This window comes from Podarcis bocagei (genome assembly GCF_964188305.1).
Source record: "Podarcis bocagei genome assembly, chromosome: 12".
In the NCBI taxonomy this organism is placed as follows: domain Eukaryota; kingdom Metazoa; phylum Chordata; class Lepidosauria; order Squamata; family Lacertidae; genus Podarcis; species Podarcis bocagei.
Genome location: NC_138137.1, coordinates 34,090,415 through 34,108,682, shown reverse-complemented (window position 1 = coordinate 34,108,682; position 18,268 = coordinate 34,090,415). Strand labels below are relative to the sequence as shown.

The 18,268-nt window shown below is 42.8% G+C and overlaps 1 protein-coding gene across 1 annotated transcript in view; it reads left to right on the top strand.

Annotated features, from left to right (window-relative positions):
- Positions 1 to 1,292: 1,292 nt before the first annotated feature.
- VPS50 (VPS50 subunit of EARP/GARPII complex) overlaps positions 1,293 to 18,268 on the top strand; it is an 83,218-nt gene continuing 66,242 nt past the window's right edge. Inside the window, exons 1-4 of the mRNA XM_081163076.1 lie at positions 1,293 to 1,444; positions 4,560 to 4,628; positions 16,714 to 16,836; positions 17,121 to 17,192. Of these exons, the coding sequence (XP_081019202.1) occupies positions 1,412 to 1,444; positions 4,560 to 4,628; positions 16,714 to 16,836; positions 17,121 to 17,192 (297 nt within the window). The 5' untranslated portion in view covers positions 1,293 to 1,411. The remainder of the gene's footprint in view (positions 1,445 to 4,559; positions 4,629 to 16,713; positions 16,837 to 17,120; positions 17,193 to 18,268) is intronic.

Sequence of the window (18,268 nt, the reverse complement as noted above, 5' to 3'; positions counted from 1 at the left end):
CCAGTTAGCTAGCTTATTCTGTTCAGAAATGGTCAGACATAATTGTTCCCCACGATATTATATAATAAACCTGCATGAAATCAGTTCTTAGCCCCAAAGGGGCTGTGTGTGTGCGTGTGCAAAAAGTCTTCCTTTTAAACACATACTATGGTTCATCTCTGTGCCAGCTCTGGGACATCATATTCGCTATAATATTAGATAATAAATGTTTTAGATTGGTTGTTAGCCCAAAGGGGGACCATGGAAGATTAATGTTAAAATATATGTGCCTCTTTCTATATTCTTATAGTTATCCTTGCACAAAGGATTCTTGCCAGGCCCTACAACTTCTACCCGGACAGTCTACTCAACATGCAAGATCTCCTTTGGGACCGTCAAGCCTAAAGTCAAGGGATATCTGCTCTGAACAAAGTACTATAGCAGGAATAAAAGAAGAAATGTCCTTTTGGCCGGCGGGAGGCGCCGTTGCTTTGCACGGCAAGCCCAGCACCTTTGCGCTTCGCTGTGCCCGTCTCCCTCGCCCTCCGCCGCAACCTCAGAATTACAAGTTTGCGTGTTTGCTTTGGTCTCTCACGAGGCGGAAGTGACAGCTGTCAACCAACCAAAAATTGAGTGATTTGGGATTTAACGGTAGCTGTGATTGAGTCAGCCATCCCCCACCAAAGCGCAGCAGCAGCAAAGGAGTTCACCATTTTTCTAACGCAATTTTATGCGATTTTATCTAAGAAAAGCAAGACTTTGACGTGAAACTGCATTCTGGATTAGGGTTGGGAGGAATCAGAGTGAGTAATTTAAACAGATTTGCTGCAGTCTGAAGTTTGGGTTTTATGTACAGGGAATTTGTTACTACAAGGCAACCCAACCTCAGCTCCATCTCTGACCCGAAATATTAAACATGATAAATATTAAACATTTCAGGGCCCCCATCCAAATAGGAGGATAGTGGAGTTTGTTGTCAGAAGCAAGGCATTTTAATACGTTTAAACGAGAAAACAAACAAGCCCTGCTGCCCAGCTGCATTTACTAAAATCCCGATTGTTTTCTAGGGTCACCATTCATTTAACGTCGGGAGACGGAGACAGCCAGGAAGAAACCAGGAAGTTCCGTCTCCATGTATCAGATTGCCCCTCTAACTGTTTCTATCTCTATGCAGCTTCCTCCCTCCTGGAACGTCTACTCTTCGAGGTGAGCGGAGAGACGTCCCGCTGAGCGTGATGGGAGTTGTAGTGTATCTTACGTTTTCAGGTCCAGAGTGTGGGAAGGAGCGTGTCCTTCCTGGACTACCGATCCCATAATGCAACAGGAAAGCGGAAGAGCGTATCACGTGATGTACAAAATGTCTTCCCTGTGTCGGAGAGAGCGGAGCGCGATGGGTGACAGGAGCTTGTGAAGCGGCCGGCGCTGCGTTGCCATGCAGAAGATCAAGTCTCTGATGACCCGACAGGTACCGCCGGGAGGGCAAGCGGGTCGGGGAGCGGAGGTTTTGCACGGGCGGCGAGGACGGTGCGGCAAAGAGCGGAGCCGGCGGTGCCAAGGGCGGGTGGTGGGAGGGTCCCCGCGTCGTGGGAGGGTGGTCTTTGCGGTTGTAGGACAAGGCCAGAATCCCCGCAACTGAAAGGAAGGCTTTGGACGCAGGCGGCATTCGGGTGATAGGAATAAGCGGCAGGGTGGCCATGTGAATGTGTCGCATAAAGAAAGACACGGGAAATCATTAAAATACACGCGCCACAATTTCTGTGCGTTTTTCTCTCCTCTGCAGGGAATCCTGTTGTCTTTTTAATTGGACTTGCCCATAAGGTGGTAGCCTCATTGGATTGTTGTGATGAATTTTCCTAGGGAAATTTCAGTGTGGGGGAGGGCAGGAATTTACAAGCATACAAGTGTCGAGTTTTCTTAGGGCTTCCGAGAGGGCAGGGGATCTTATCCAGTAAGGATGAACAGGGATGGGAACTTGCCATGCATTGGCGTTGTATCCATTGCTAGTCACATCCAGAGTAGATTGAAGAGCATGATGACTAAGGCCCTTCAGTTTCAAGTGGGTCTACGTCTGCTTTGAGTAAAAAATAGCTAGGTACTCTCCATTGCTTTCTTTTTGGCGAGAAGGATTTCTGAATGAATGGGACACATTGTGGGAAGGAGTTGGTGAATGAAGGAGATAGGCATGGGCTTTCCTGAAAGAAAGGGGGAGCTACCGCCTTCTGGGCTGCCCACATTTTTTCCTTAATGCAAGCTTCCCAAATCCTTAGGCTTAGGGACTGACCTGGTCTTCAGATACATTTTCTGTTATCCATGTAGACCGTGGGTTGGTCGGTTTGAGGTTTTCTCCCATCCATTGAATTCTATGGGTGATGTAATGGTATTGGTGTTTGGGAGCCATATGTACTTGTCAATTTCTTTTTCTGTGCTTGGTGACAGAAAGAGCCATATGTTATCTGCGCAAGTAAAGCTGACTTTAGGACCTACCAAGCTGGTGAACTCATACAATGAGGTTGTAGGTTTTCTGGGGAAGTGTAGCACAGAATGGGGAAACAGAGATGACAGTAATCTTTGTAAAACAGATGCTCTTGTTTTTATGGTAATTTGTTTCATATGAGGTAGGTTTTTCTATAAAGGCACAATAAACATCAGAGGAAATCTCTTCTCTGGAGTGTGTGTGGACTGGGCTACATTGATCAACTTGCAAAATGTAATGCTCTGAAGGGATTGCAACTGCCCAATGATTTGGTCCCGGAAAGATCCCAGTTGAAAAAGAATAGAGCTATGCTTGCTTGGCGAAGCATGAGAGAAACATGTGGAATATCTCTGTGTGTCCACTCCTGATTTTGCTATTAAAGGGATGACATAATATGTCCTCAGTACTTCATTGGATTAGGCTGCTCTCATTTTGCTTCTCAAAGTATATTGTTTTTCATATATATTTTAAATATATATATTAAATTTAAATACTATGAAGTTAGAGAATAGAATTTATTTCAGTAAATGTTGTTTCTTTGTTCCTTGGGATCAGCCATTACTATATCTATTTTGCTTTACACAGGCATCCCAAAACAATTTGCAATATAATAACAACATATATAAAACAGTTAAATCATGGAATAAAACAATTAAATTTACAGTTTAAAGCAATTATAGCACATAAGATATTTTCAGATCCAATACAGATACCAGCTGGAATCAAGAAGGTTCCATGATTTAGAAGGTTTGTTGAAAAAGGAACATATTTAGCAAGTGCTCAGTATGAGAATATAGAGAATATAATGTATATAGAGAATATAATATTGAGAATAGGCAATAGAGAATATAATGGGATTTCCAAAGGGTAGGTGTTACCACACTAAAGGACATAGTACAGAATGGACTCCCTAACAGAATGGTATCTGCAGAACACAGTGATTGGTATGTAGTAGGTGGGACAATCTTTTAGGTATTCAGGACTCAAACTGTATAGGGCCTTGTGCACCAGTACCATCACTTTGAATCTCACCCAGTAACTTATTAGCAGCCAATGCCATGTAGACAGCATTTTGTCTTTTTTACACTTGTTATACCATTAGCTGCCTGATTAGGATAACAGAGCCCACTGTGTTTTCAAATAACTTTCAGGTGCAATATTGGCAAAGGTATGACCTGGTACCATACATAGTCACTCTTTTCAGGAAATTGTACAGTTGGAAGGGACTCCAAGAGCCCTCTAGTCCGACAACTGCAGTGCAGGGCAGGAATCACAAATTGCAGTGGTTGAGGTACAACTCTTCACAACTGGAATCAGAAGCTGGGGGTGGGTGGTAAGGTGGCTTTCAGCCACAGGTGAGGAGCAATATGGATGGGTTGTGGCAACCTCCTTCTGCCCCGAAAATGGACCGTGGAGTCATTAGTGGGACTGAGAATGAAAATGCGGAGCTCCAGATTGGAAGCAGAGGGGAAAACAAATCAGACGCTCGTTTGGTCCAGAGCTGCTGGAAGCTGGGAATGCCGCAGCACTGAACTCAGGTGAATCATAGAACTGTAGATGAGAAAGGGACCCCATGGGTCATCAAGTCCAACCCCTGTAGTGCAGGAATCAAGTTATTTTCCTGCACAGTGCCAGTAAATCAACCTTCACAAGCCTGGTGCCCACTGGTTGTTTGACCACCAGTCCCAGCTAGAATGGCTGTGCTGGCAGGGGCTGATGTGAGTTGTAGTCCAAAATGTTCGGAGGGCATCAGCTTGGCAATGGCTGCAATAAATGGCTGACACACACACTCTCCTGCAAACTTATTTGTGGGTAATAATAATAATATATTTTTATTTATATCCTGCCCTCCCTGGCCAGAGCCGGGCTCAGGGTGGCTAACACCAGTAAAATTACAGTAAAAACCTAATGGGGGGGGGGAAACCAATTTAAAATACAGATTAAAATGCAATTTAAAATGCAGCCTCATTTTAAAAGTAGCCCATGAATCAAAACCATAAGGGGAGGGAAACATAAGGGTCAGACTGAGTCCAAACCAAAGCATTTCTGAAGTATTTCTGTGGAGGTTGCGGACTGTATTACATAAACTGTCTTTTCCTCCCTTAAGGGTCTGAAAAGTCCTCAGGAGAGTATTCATGATCTGAGCCCCCTGGAGAACTTCAGAATTCCAAGCAAGGTATAGTATATATATATAGTAGGTACTGTGAGCTATCATAGTTTCTGTCATTTTTTGTGCTCTTGTACAGTGGTGCCTCGCAAGACGAAATTAATCCGTTCTGCGAGTCTCTTCGTCTTGCGGTTTTTTCGTCTTGCGAAGCACGGCTATTAACGGCTTAGCGGCTATTAACGGCTATTAATGGCTTAGCGGCTTTAAGAAAAAGGAAACAAACTCGCAAGAACTCGCAATACGTTTCGTCTTGCGAAGCAAGCCCATAGGGAAATTCGTCTTGCGGAACGACTCAAAAAACGGAAAACTCTTTCGTCTAGCGAGTTTTTCGTCTTGCGGGGCACCACTGTACTTGTGAATCGCTCCTTATTCAAACTGCAAAGTTAACTTATCACATTAATTGTTTGCAGTGGTGGCCTGTGGGCAGAATCTAGCCTGTGGAAGGCTGCTAGCAGGCCCTGTGAGTCTTGGTTGTGTTTCCCACCATTTTGAAGTAAGGCCCTGCTATTGCCTGTTAAATTCTTTCTGATTGGTTTCATGCCAACTGAGCTCAGCAAGAGCTAAACTGGGGTGGAAAAGAGGAAGCAAACGGGGAATCGTGTGGTTTCTGGGCAACCATTCAAAGTCTCTCTTCTCGCTTCTGGGCTAGCAGGAAGTATTAGAAGAAGTTGGGTAGTTGCCCCTTATCCCTACTGCCCCCTTGCCTATTTTCCATTGTCTACACTATGGTGTATATCTCTGGTGGGTTGTGTAAGCCAGAGAAAAAAGTTTCCCTATTAACTTAAAGGATGCATTTTTTAGTCACTGGTAGCCTCTTTGAACTGTACGTGCTTTATTTCTTATAATATTTCAGCAAAAGACACCTCTTTCAATTTAAGAGATGGGGTTTTGCTGTTGTCATTGTTTTGTGGTTCTCTTGGGCTTTGTTTGTGTCATTGTGTTGATGAGCAGTGAGCTTTCTTTAAAAAAAGACGTCCTTTAAACCGAGGACAGCGTATTCTCAGTTCTTTTTTGTGTGTGCTCTGCTCTGCCTCAGAGCTTGCAACAAACCACACCATACACTTGATGAATGAATAAACCTTCTGTGGCTGTTCATTCAAAGGAGGAAGCTAGATTGGGCAGGAATAGGACAGGAGGGGATGTTTCTTTTCAAATGTATCTCTCCCTGCCTCACAATACTGAGATCATTAGTGTATAGTCTTCTTCCATCCCCCACATTGAGAGATTATGGGATGGATAGGATTTTCTTTGTTTTGGCATCCAATTGGGTGACACTCTGTCTTTTAAGCATCAGGGGAAGATTGCTTTATTTGCTCAGACCTTTTGGAGCTCCAGTTTTTAGATCTTGATCTTTTGATTCTGTATTATGCAGAGGCTGCTTAGTGCTCCTAGTCTCTGAATCTTTGATATTTATTTTTATTCTTATGTGAGTTGCTTAGAAGGTTCATGGATTATTGTGTGCGATACACGTCTGTGCAGTCAATACAAATAGATCCCAGATTCTATTTTTGATTTTTTTCATGGGAGGAACAGAGGTTTCTCCTTTGCTTTATTCAATTGCTGTTTATTCAAGGGTGTGTGTGTGCAGTTTTACTTCTCAAATACCGTATTTTTTGCTCTATAAGACTCACTTTTTTCCTCCTAAAAAGTAAGGGGAAATGTGAGTGCGTCTTATGGAGCGAATGCATGCTGTGCAGCTATCCCAGAACCAGAACAGCAAGAGGGATTGCTGCTTTCACTGCGCAGCGATCCCTCTTGCTGTTCTGGCTTCTGAGATTCAGAATATATTTTTTTCTTGTTTCCCTCCTCCAAAAACTAGGTACGTCTTATGGTCTGGTACGTCTTATAGAGCGAAAAATACGGTAATTTTTTATTTGGTTTTACAAAATTAAAGTTATAATAATACCACAACACATCCACAATTAAAAGATTCCTCTGAATCTTTGGACTTCCCACCTTCCCCTGCATGGTTTCTGTTGTTAAACGTTTGCTACTGCATCATTTTTTCAATAATCCCTATTTTTTATGACTCCTTTATGACCCTATCTCTTGTTACATGACAAGTGTTGTTGGAATCCTGTTAGTGTTTTCAACTGCTTACAGTGGTCTCCAAGATAAATGATAACATTTTCCCATTCTTTATTAAAGTTTTGATCTTCCTGGTTCCTGAGCTTTCCAGTCAGTTTTGCCATTTCATCATAGTCCAACAATTTAATTTTCCATTCTTCTCTGGTAGAGACTTTATCTTCTTTCCATTTTTGGGCTGTGTGTGCAGTTTTCTAGCCAGTCATGCCCCCTTCCAGAATACTCCACTGTTTTTCCATCTCCCAACAGGAACTTTGCATTCTGTGGTCACTTAGCACGATCAGTTCCCCTCCGCCTTCAACGTTTTTGTTTGTTTGTTTCTGTTTCTGTGAAAAGGATTCTTCCAAGCATGTTTTTTATTCTCAGTGGGTCTGTTTTGGCTACAGCCCTGTTGGCACTCACCACCCATGTTGGCACTTAGAAGAATATGCAGTTTCTTCTGCTGTACCGTTGTGTGAGAGAATCTTCATGCCTGCCTGTGCAGAAATGAATACCTGAGTGAGCAAAGAGGGACACAGTTCAGTGGAAGGGTACATGGTGTGCCATGCATATTCAAGGTCTCATGTTCACTCTCCAGCAAAAGGTAGCTCTGTCTGAAATCTTGGGAAGCTGCTGTGAATTTTAATGAGCAGTAATGCGGTAGATGAACCACTGCCCTGACTGGGTATAATTTCTAAGTAGTCTGCGACTCCTTTAAAAAGGACATTCTGATACTCATTCCACTCTTTCCTGAAACCAACAAACATTTACCAGATTATGCAGAATTTTGCTGGATCGCAACCAACTTGGCTTTTGCTGTCACCAGTTTTGATCTAGTATAAGTCTCATATGTAGACTCTACATTTGTTTCAGATATTTTTACCTGCTTCTCATTATTTTTTTTATAAAAAGGCTCCCAAAGCATTGTGCAACAATCGGGAATAAGAAAAGGCCTTTCCCTCAGGTTTAGTAGCTAAAATACATGATGTGAAAGGCAAAAGGATTGGGAGGGAGGAGGAAAAAACTAAACTCAGCCACTGCTTCTAATTACAGTGTTCTTATTAGTGTTATTTCCTGCAGGGAGGGCCAAATCACACTCCCTGCAGCTAGTCCTTCTCTTGCTGATGGATGGGGCTAGGTTGGTCTCCCCATTTTCACATTGTTTTCCTGTTTTTTTCTTTATGTCTTTTGGCGTACAGATGCTATAGAGCCTGATATAGTTCCATGACCACACATTAAAATGTCATCATGATATCATGATCAAAAATGAGCTAAATCCTCTTTGGACTGTAGTAATTTGGGGTAGTGTATAAAGACCACAATTGTATTAATGGCTTCAGCCAGAAAAGAGAGAACCTTAACAGAAAATAAGAGGACTTTCCAAGAAAGCTTGAGCAAGAGTTTTTACCGTCTTTAATCTTCAAGGAATGGGAAGGACCTCCAGATGCTGCTAAAACTACAACTCCCATCTGATCTTTTTGAAAAGAAGGGCCATAGCATAGTAATAGAGTATCTGCTTTGTAGATTCAATCTCCAGCATCTTCAGGTAGAACTGGGAGAGATATCCCTGCCTGAAATCCCGGAGAGCTTCTGCCAGTCAGTGTAGACAGTACTGAGCCAGATGGTCCAACGGTTTGACTCCTAGGTTCTGTGCCCCATTGGCCAGAGTCCACCAGCAGAAGGCAACTCCTCTCCAGCTCCTTGAATGTACACACAAATATGTTCCCCCGGATTGCTGGGCCACTGTGTCCTTAACTTGTGATGGTGGCTGCTTAGAATAGGGAGCATAATGCTTGTTACCATCCATTTGCACAAGAATGCTCCTTGGGCTTTATCACACATTTGTTGTAGCGACTCATTAATGTTCAAAGGACAGCTGGAGGCAGGTTGAGGAAGTGGCTTGGCGAAGCCACCTGAACCCTTTGTTTTGCTGTTCCCTCATGCTAGTTAGGAATGTGGTTTGGGTAGTTGGGCTACGTTTGTTGTGTGGCCTTTAGTTAAAGAGGATGAGGCATGCAGAATTAAAAAAGAAACTCTAGAGGCTGTCCAGATTTAAAATCAACCTTCCTTCCTTCCTTCCTTCCTTCCTTCCTTCCTTCCTTCCTTCCTTCCTCAGCTTTTCATACCTTTAATTTCAAAATTCTGCCTTGCTCATCATTGGGTGATCTATTTTTCCCATCTACTTTTTTGTATGTGTCGTAGTGGGTTAACTATCACTTTTTATGTTATAGGATTGGACATCCTTTGTGGGGTTTTTTTTTTTTTTTAATGGTAAAGTTGCTCTGGAAGAAAATGCCCAGGACTGGATTGACAGGAGAATGTGTTAACTTAATCACCTGTTGGTTCTCGCTTTGGAGGACTTAGGAAATATAGATTTGTTAGGCAAATAAAAAGCACTTTGAGGTTATCAGTTTAGTTTTTTTAATTCAGAAAACCATAAGTCTTCTGGCCATACCAACAACGTCCTCCTGGGCAGAATGTGCAGACATCACTAATCCACCCAGATGGTATCACCACTTCAAGCAAGTGTTCTTGTCTGTAAATCACAGTTCCCCAGCAGTTGGATTGCTAATTGTAGTTGATGGGGAGAAAGCATCAGCTATTCTTGCTTCAGCAAGCATGACCCCTGTTAATTCTTGTATTTTCATGGATTTCATGAGTGTTGTTGTTGTTGTTTTTGTACCAGTCCGATAGTATCCATGGCAGGTTCACTGAGTCCACACTGTCTGTTGGACAATACTGACATCTTAGGATCTGTGAAGTCCATAGGCTTTCTGTGCTGAGAAAGCTGTTTTGAAAGAAGAATTATCAGCAAGTTGCCTGCAGAATTTTGGAATTTGATCTCATATTATCCCTGCTCCTTGAATGGGCTTAAAAGACGCACCCACATTTATACTGTCGGTTTTAATTGTGCGTTTTTTGAGTAAACTGGTTTTAATAGGACCGTGTGATGCTGGGAATTCCTTTTCGTAGCTTGCACTGGTTTTAGTTATGTTCTGCACTTGAAATTGTTATGGTATGGTGTTGTTCTTTATGGGGTTTTAAAATTGTATTGCGATGAAAAACTCCTTTGTAAAACTCATGTTTGAGTTTTAAACAAAAAAATCAGTAAAAACTGTTGCCACCAGCTTCCGACATCTTTGCTTACTGCTAACTCTTTTACCAAAAACAGGTATGGGCAAACTTTTGCCCCTCCAGATGTTGCTGAGCTGCAGCTTCCATCAGCTCCAGCAAGCATGACCAATAATTAGAGATAGTGGGAATTGTACAGTAGTTCAGGAAAATCTGGAGACCTCTCTGTGTACCCAAGGAAGCTGGTGGTCAGAATCCCTGAGGATTGTTAATTAAATGCTTGCAGAGTTCGTTTAGATCAGAGGCAACCCTGTAAATCATAATGACTGTTTTGTTTACCTGCTCACCCATGAGGGTGTTAATATGTTGAGACATGAAAAAGCTAGTAATTAACACAGCAAAAAAAGTGAGTCACTTTCATGAGTAGGCTGGGGACTGTGGAGGATGGAAATCCACAACGGTGCTTTGAGGCTGAGCAGGAACGCAGCAGAAGGCATATCTGTGCCATTGTTGATGGATCAGTCTTCTAGGATAACTTCATACCTTCCTTCCTGAAAGGCTTGGTTTATGCTTGGGACTGTGTAGACTCCCCATGATTTCACCTGGCTATCTTCAGAGCTGGGATGGGGAACAGGGATGCAGGGATCCTGTGCCCAACCTGGGGCTCAAACCCACAACCCTGAGTAAGAGTCTCAACTCCTATAATTTATTACTCTTGGCCATGCCGACTGTGGCTGATGGGAACTGGAGAGCAACAACACCGTTCTCCCACCCCTGATGTAGAGAAAGGTCAGGTGCATCCAGCAGCGTTCACAGCGGTTTGTGCAACTGTGTGCATTCTCACAATTCTGAAGTTGCACACCATTCCACTACCCCAAGATCTCTATCGCAAAGGCAAAACGACTCTAAGGGTCTTAGAAATAGAGAGGATCTCTGTTATGGTACTTGTGGGTACAGAAGGGGCTTCTGAGAATGGGACGAGGTAGCCCTGATGGTTCTTGAAGTGACACACAATTTGGGGGTTGCCTGTCCCTGAAAACATTGGCAAGCTCCAGTAGCTTGAGGACATAAAATAGTCAAACAGGGTCACTTGGTTGGACCTGGAGAATTATTCTTGTGTGATCCAGGGTAGCATATTTTTTTTAAAAAAAAATATTGTGCCTTTGTTGACTTTCTAATCCCTAGGTTTATTAGGAATCCCACAAGAATACCACACTTATTGTTAGGGTCATAATGCTGTACCTCAGAAGGCAGATATTTTCCGTTCTCCCCAGCTCTCTCTCTTAGGAAGAAAAGCAACTTATTGTCATTTCACATGTTTTATTGTTCATGTCTCACTTTAAAGGCATTAAATATTTTTTGTTAACATGTTTTAACAAGTTTCTATTAAATCTAGATTTCTTTTTAAACCAAAGGGGAGAAAATACTTTTAAAACAAATAAAATCTAAATCTAATTACCGCAATAGTAAAAAACAAAAAACAAAATCCACCATAAAACAAATTTCTATCCACCTCAGTCACTGATGGATACATTTCATTATCCGACCTGGCCACAGTGATCCATGCAACAGTCATCTCCAGGCTTGACTACTGTAACTCGCTCTACGCGGGGCTGCCCTTGAAGCTGTCCCAGAAACTCCAGCGGGTACAGAATGCTGCAGCGAGGCTCCTCACAGGGTCTCTGCCATGGGAGCATATTCATCCAGTGCTTTTCAAGCTGCACTGGCTCCCGGTGGAGTACAGGGTCAGATTTAAGGTGCTGCTTTTGACCTTTAAAGCCCTTCACGGCCTAGGACCCTCGTACCTACGGGACCGCCTCGCCTGGTATGCCCCACGGAGAGCCTCAAGGTCCATAAATAACAACACCCTAGTGGTCCCAGGCCCTAAGGAAGTTAGATTGGCTTCAACCAGAGCCAGGGCCTTTTCAGCACTGGCCCCAACTTGGTGGAACGCTCTGTCTCATGAGACCAGGGCCCTGCAGGATCTGATCTCTTTCTGCAGGGCCTGTAAGACAGAGTTGTTCCGCCTGGCCTTTGGATTGGAGCCAATTTGATTCCCTCCGCCCCCTTTTTCTTTTTTCTTTCCTTCTCCTGCAATGAGGCTCCATTTTAATATTTTAATGTTCCATTATTTTAATGTTGTATTTTATTTTTGTTTTTAAGTTGTAATCACTCATCTTGTTTTTATTATTGCTTGTAAGCCGCTCTGAGCCCGGCCTTGGCTGGGGAGGGCGGGGTATAAATAAAAAATTATTATTATTATTATTATTATTATTATTAGCCACTATGCTAAATAGATATGTGTTAGATTCTGAAGAACCCCTGGGTGATAATTGGTTGGTTTTAGAAGGTGGCATTTTTGGTATCCTTTTGCCAGAATCAAGTGGATTTATTCATGGGCTATTGTTAAATTTGGGGGCACTTGTAGGATCTGTGGTCCATGGATTTTCATCCATGGAAAATATATTAGGAGTTGCTACTGTGGAGCTATGTAGAAGCTTCCGTTCTGCGAAGTTGACCATCACCTTTGCTTTGTGTTAAGAAACCAAAATATTAGCATTGCTTTTTGAAACTGCAATTTCATAGATCGTCCACAAGGTGGCACATTAATATAACTAATTGAAACAGCCAAAGTCTGAACCTGCACTCAGAATGTTTCAGAGGAGTATGTGTGTTTAATTCCTGAAATTTTAGATGATGCATAAAAAATAGATTCACATACCAGTTGGCAGTTATTTGAATTTGCTCTCCTGTTTTTATGTCTAGCGATGTGTAGTTGAATCAAAAGCACTTCTAAATCTTAACTCCCCCGCAATCAAGTTAAGCCCCCATTTCTTTGCAAATTCACCACTTGAATAGTTACAGTTCATTTAATTGTCCTCCTGGGCAATTTGCTGCTCAGTGTTTTCAGGGAGGCCGGACCATCCTGCTTGGCCCCATTTTTCTATTCTCCTCTGACCCTCCTGCTTCTTATCTTTCCCTCCTCCTGCTAAGACCAGCCTCTCAGTCTTGACTCTGGTAGGCAGCATGAGAAAAAAAGAGGTGCCTTCATGTTTCCTGACCAAGGATCAGGGAGAGGAGAAAATGAGATGTGTCAACATCCTTCCATTCAACAAAGAACATGTCTGGTTTCCTGGGGGGGTTTAGAAATACAGTGGTACCTTGGGTTAAGTACTTAATTCATTCTGGAGGTCCGTTCTTAACCTGAAACTGTTCTTAACCTGAAGCACCACTTTAGCTAATGGGGCCTCCTGCTGCTGCCATGCTGCCAGAGCACGATTTCTGTTCTCATCCTGAAGCAAAGTTCTTAACCTGAGGTAATATTTTTGGGTTAGCGGAGTCTGTAACCTGAAGCGTATGTAACCTGAAGCGTATGTAACCTGAGGTACCACTGTAACTTCTGAGCTGTTTTGACACAAGTAAATTTTGAGAGTTTTCTTGTACCTGGGGTTTAGAAATGTAGTTTCCCCTGTTTAATCCTATTGAGGTATCTCCTGCAGATAGTACCCCAAGACTCTCTATGGTATAAGAGAACATGTTGTTAGGCCAATACCGTGAACTCTGTTCTTTGCACTAACATCGACACGCAAGGCTGCAAAACAGGCAGTTGGTCTGCAGTTAAGACTTCTGTCTCAGGTGGGAAGTGAAAGGATTCAAATAGGAAAGAGAAAGAGAAATTGTATAAGCGCAGTCTCCAACAACAGGAAAGTTACATTGGCATCGGACCTTTGTGGCCCAATTTATTATGATGGATAGATGGGTGTACAAGCACTTTCGTTTAAAAAAAAAAGCAATGCCTTTGCACCCACTTGTTAACAGTAGGGAGAGAGATTATTTTGGGTTTGGAGGTGTTTTGTTTTGCTGCTTTGGACAGAGCTGCATTTTCCATACCACCCAATGCCACTGCTCGTGTTAGTGGGAGCAGAGCACTTTGTGAGTTTGTACACTGCTTTTTTCCTTCTTTCCCTCCCGTTGTGAATCCCCTGCTTTACAAAATCCCCTGCTTTTAAAAAAGTAGCAGCATGTAAACATTGTTCAAGTCGTCTTCTATTGTTCTTTTCAGCTTCTCTTTTCTGTTCAGTTAAGGATCCAGTTGACTCTGTAATTTGCTCTTTATATTTTTGACTTCCTATATAGGAGTCTTGTAATACATAGAATGGTCATGCCTTTCCATTTTGGTGCAAATGTTCAGGTTTTAGTGGCCCAGTTTGTGTTTAACTTCCATGTGTAATTTAGTGTGAATGCGCAAATGGGCATATTCTCAGAGAGGAGATTGCGTCCGCCTTTTTCCTCTGGTTCTGCTGCCACCATGCTATTTTTTGAGGCCGTTAATAGGACAAACCTTAACTCCAGCTTAGGTTCAGATATAAGGCTAAGTGAAACCATGACTTGGCTTACCGTATCATCACAGCAGCAAGAGAAAAATCAGACACAATCTTGATGCATGCCGGGACAAAAATAAATAAATCTTAATTTCACATCTACGCTCATGGGATCTGAACTGACCAGGAATGAGACCTTGGGGTAATAGGGGATAGTTTGATGCAGATGTTGGCCCAGTGTTCAGCAGCTGCAAAAAAGGAGGCAAATTCCATGCTAGGGATCATTAGGAAAGGAACTGAAAATAAAACTGCCAATACAATGCCATTATAGGGTGTGTCTGCATTTGGAATACTGTGTACTGGCCACCTCACTTCAAAAAGAATATTGCCAAGTTAGAAAAAGTTCAGCATAGGGCAACCAAAATGACCAAGGCGATGGAGCCTCTCTCCCCTGTGGTTTGCTTAGTGTTACATGTGAACTGATGGTTGTGCGATTGCTGCTTTCTGTCTATTTCTTGATTGGTTTCTCTTTGGTTAAGCTGTTAATTAGTCATGCACGGTGAGCTCAAGTTGAGAAATTAATGGAATAGCTTTTAGAGCAGTCAAATTAATGTTTTATGCAATCGTACTGTGATGATTAGACTAGAGAAAATCTTATTTTTTTATTTCAGGCAGAAGTCTATTAAATATTCAGGTACTGTTAATTAAATCTGAGATGTTGTAGAACTATTATTCTGTTTTCAAGTAACATGTTGGATGTGTTCTGCAGCTGTGTGAAATTGAAAAGTGACAAATTAAATATCTCTGTGTCTCATAAAATATATTAAAACTATCCTCTAGCAACTTTACTGTTGCTCGGCATAGAGGCTGCCGTACTAATGAGATATATAATTGCATGTGTAGGTGCACGGCCACATAATGATAGTGTTAGGAGCTGCCGAAATCGGCCCTCCGTGTTCTGCTGGAAGATTAGCAGAATATCCCACTGTTTCATTTTGCCTTAATAGAGCAGGTCTGTTTTTCTTAGGACAACAGAGAGCAGCAAATGTAGGGTCCCCCTTTCCCCCCATTGCTATTCATCACCATCATCACTTTATTGGCATCACATACAAACACTCAGAATAAACAGGCTAGTGCGATCTCGTCGCCATTTCAACAGTACAGTCATTTGCCAAAGGGAAGACAAGAAGAGCAATCTATTTCATCTCTGTGGGTCTCCAGCAAGGGCAGGATCCTGTAGCGTACTTCGGCGACAAAAAATCGAATAGAGGAACTTAGCTACTGTCTTGGTGAGCTCCTGGTCTCTCCCCTGTAATAAGAAGCGTATAACCTCTGTCTCTGGTTTCCATGTTGGAATACATAGATGGTCTAGAAATTGTTGGCGGAGATCATCATACATTTTACATTTAAGGGCCATGTCAGCTAGAGTTTCCACCAGGTGGGCATCGCATGGGCAGATCCTATCTCCTTCTGCCAAACCCGCAAACCTACCCCAAAGGAGGTTAGAAGGATTAGAATTGAACCCAGCCAGCGAAAAAACCCTTCTTTCTTGCGGGTTAAACAAAAATTGTAAATAATTAAGGTTAAATTCCTGCGCCCAAGAGAGTCGAAAATAAAGAGGGGAACATGTTTTTTCCACAGCTGAGATTAGTTCCTGGTGATCTATGTCCCACAGCCTAGTTTTTAACATAGCCTTGGCGATTGGGAAAGCCGCAGCACCCAGGAGATCCTCTGAAAGCCCGAGTTGGCTGTATCTGTGTGTAAAACAGTTGTAGCCCTGGGGAAGGGAAGGAGTCTGACAGAACTTTGCTAAGTAAAGTATCTTTACTTATCTTTACAAATGTTTAGCCAGCGTAAAAGAAAACTCGTTCAGGCAACTGTCTCTAGCTTATGTTGTGTAAGGTACGCAGCATGGGCCAGTGAAATTTTTTCCCCCTTTGCTATTAGAAGGGGGCAAGATTGGACAACCTGTGGCTTAGGTGGTCGATGGTGCCACTTCAAGTTTCACTTGTTTGGTCTGGCAACCATTTAGTGAGAGTGTGAGAGACATTTGTCCCATGCCCTAGTGAAGTGGGGACACGTTGCTTCTGGGTCTTCCTCTGAGGAACCTCAACTGTCAGTGCTTGAACTTTGGAAGGCCTGAAGGGAAACCCGGTTTCCTCCAACGGCAGTGACAGATTTGCTCACAAACTAAGGAAGCTGCATTTTAGGGCCTCAGATTGTGAGGCACCTCTTAAGGCAGAACAGTTTAACTTTCAAGTTTTGCATAATTGGTTAAAAATGATAGAATGATACGCGCTGTGTGTGTGTATGTGTGTGAGGGTTAGGGGCCTAAACAGTTGAGGTTCCTCAGAGGCAGACCCAGAAGCAAAGTGTCTTAATTTGCCAGTAGGTGTAGTGAAGGTTTACAGAAAAACATTCTGCATTGTGAAAGAAAAGTGGCGACATTTCGCCAAGACGAAGTGTCAAAAAGTGTTTCTTTATTCAAAACATAAGAAAATACTGTTCCCATTTGCTGCATACCTAATCCTCCATCCTGGTTTGTATTGCAAATATCCTTTGGAATGCGAAATTGCGTTGGCGGTATATCACTGTCCAGTGTATAACACTTTATTTGAACCCATTGTGTGTTTAAGGAGGAACTTAGAGAGCTGCGGGAACAACCAACTGATCCTCAAGCTCAGCAAGAATTAATTAACAGCATTGAAGAAGTCTATTTTTCCAGTGATTCCTTTGACATTGTTAAGTATGAGTTGGAGGTAAGAGAATTATTTGGGTTAGAATGACAAAGATTTCTGATGTACACACACATGCTGGGCTTCATAGTACTGAATCTGCTTTTGTTTTCCATTTTAATGTTCAAATTAAATCTATCTGTCCTTTTGTTGTTTTGGTAGAACTCCTTCAAAGCCCACTAACACCCATTGTGGTGATGCTGGGTGGGTGTTGTCCCAGTGCTCATTGGCCCTTTTAAATAATTCAGCAATTGTGTGATGTTTATCTCAGGGGATTAAATTAGATTTTATTTATGCTTTACCTGCAGAAGCTGCCTCCTGTTCTTAGTCTTCAAGAACTGGAAGAATACAGAGACAAACTAAAGCAACAGCAAGCTGCTGTGAGTCGGAACTGCTTTCTCTCCCCTCCTCTCCAATCCCTTCAATGAGAGCCGCATAAACTTCTCTCTTTTTTGTTCTTGTTAGAACTAAAAAAAAGAGATGGCTTTAACACAACCTCTGAAAACAATGCCACATATTTCGGAGCAGACCTGCAAATTTTAACTGAGGCAAGGTCCACTGTCTACCACTTTTCTATCCGAGTTTAGCTGCTGTCTGGTCCTTAGCTTGTGCTCCAATCCTTGCTCTCTTTCCTCCTTCTTCAGATACTCTTATGTGTCCCTCCTTGCTTCAAGGGCAGCCTCTAGTGGCCCTGTGCGTTGGGAATTTCGTGGGGGTGAGCTATCGGTCTATATCATAGCATGGGACCGCATTCTTCAACCTGGTGTCTTCCAGAGGTTCTTCGACTCCAACTCCCATAATTCCAGACCATTGACCATGTTGAACAGAAGTTTGGAAGTTGAAGAATATATGGTGCACGCCAGGTTGAGAAACGTTGGCGTAGACCCTGCATGCAGAAGGTTCCATAGTCAATCCCTGGCATGCCCAATTGAAAGAGACCTCAGATAATTGTTGCCTGTGGTACAAGGGCTAGTAATCTTGCTTGGTAAAAGACAGCTTATGTTGAAGCAAAATCTAAAGTTCAGGGTGGGAGAAGGCAGAGTCTGATTGTGTTGTACTTTGTTTCTATGGGGTTGGATCCAGACTTCTCAACGGTAGTGGTCCACATATGGGACACTCCTGTTGGAGAAATGGTGGCAGGATAATGTGACTTTTGCTGATTTCCCATCCCACTTCCCATGCCCCCTAAAAATCTGCTCTGGAAAGACGGGGGTCCCTTCATCTGGCACGCGGGGGCAACAGGGGAAAGGAGGAATCAGGAATTTGCCTCCACGCCGCCTTTCCTCCATTGCGAACCTCCTTTGGCTCTCCCTTCCACAAAGGGCAGCAATCCTATCGTTCACAGAAGGGCAATCTCTAGATCCAACTTCTGGTGTAGTATGAACAATTGCTTTTCACATGGTTCCTTAACTGGTTGGGGTGGGGAACCTTTTGGATGTTGCTGAACTACACATCC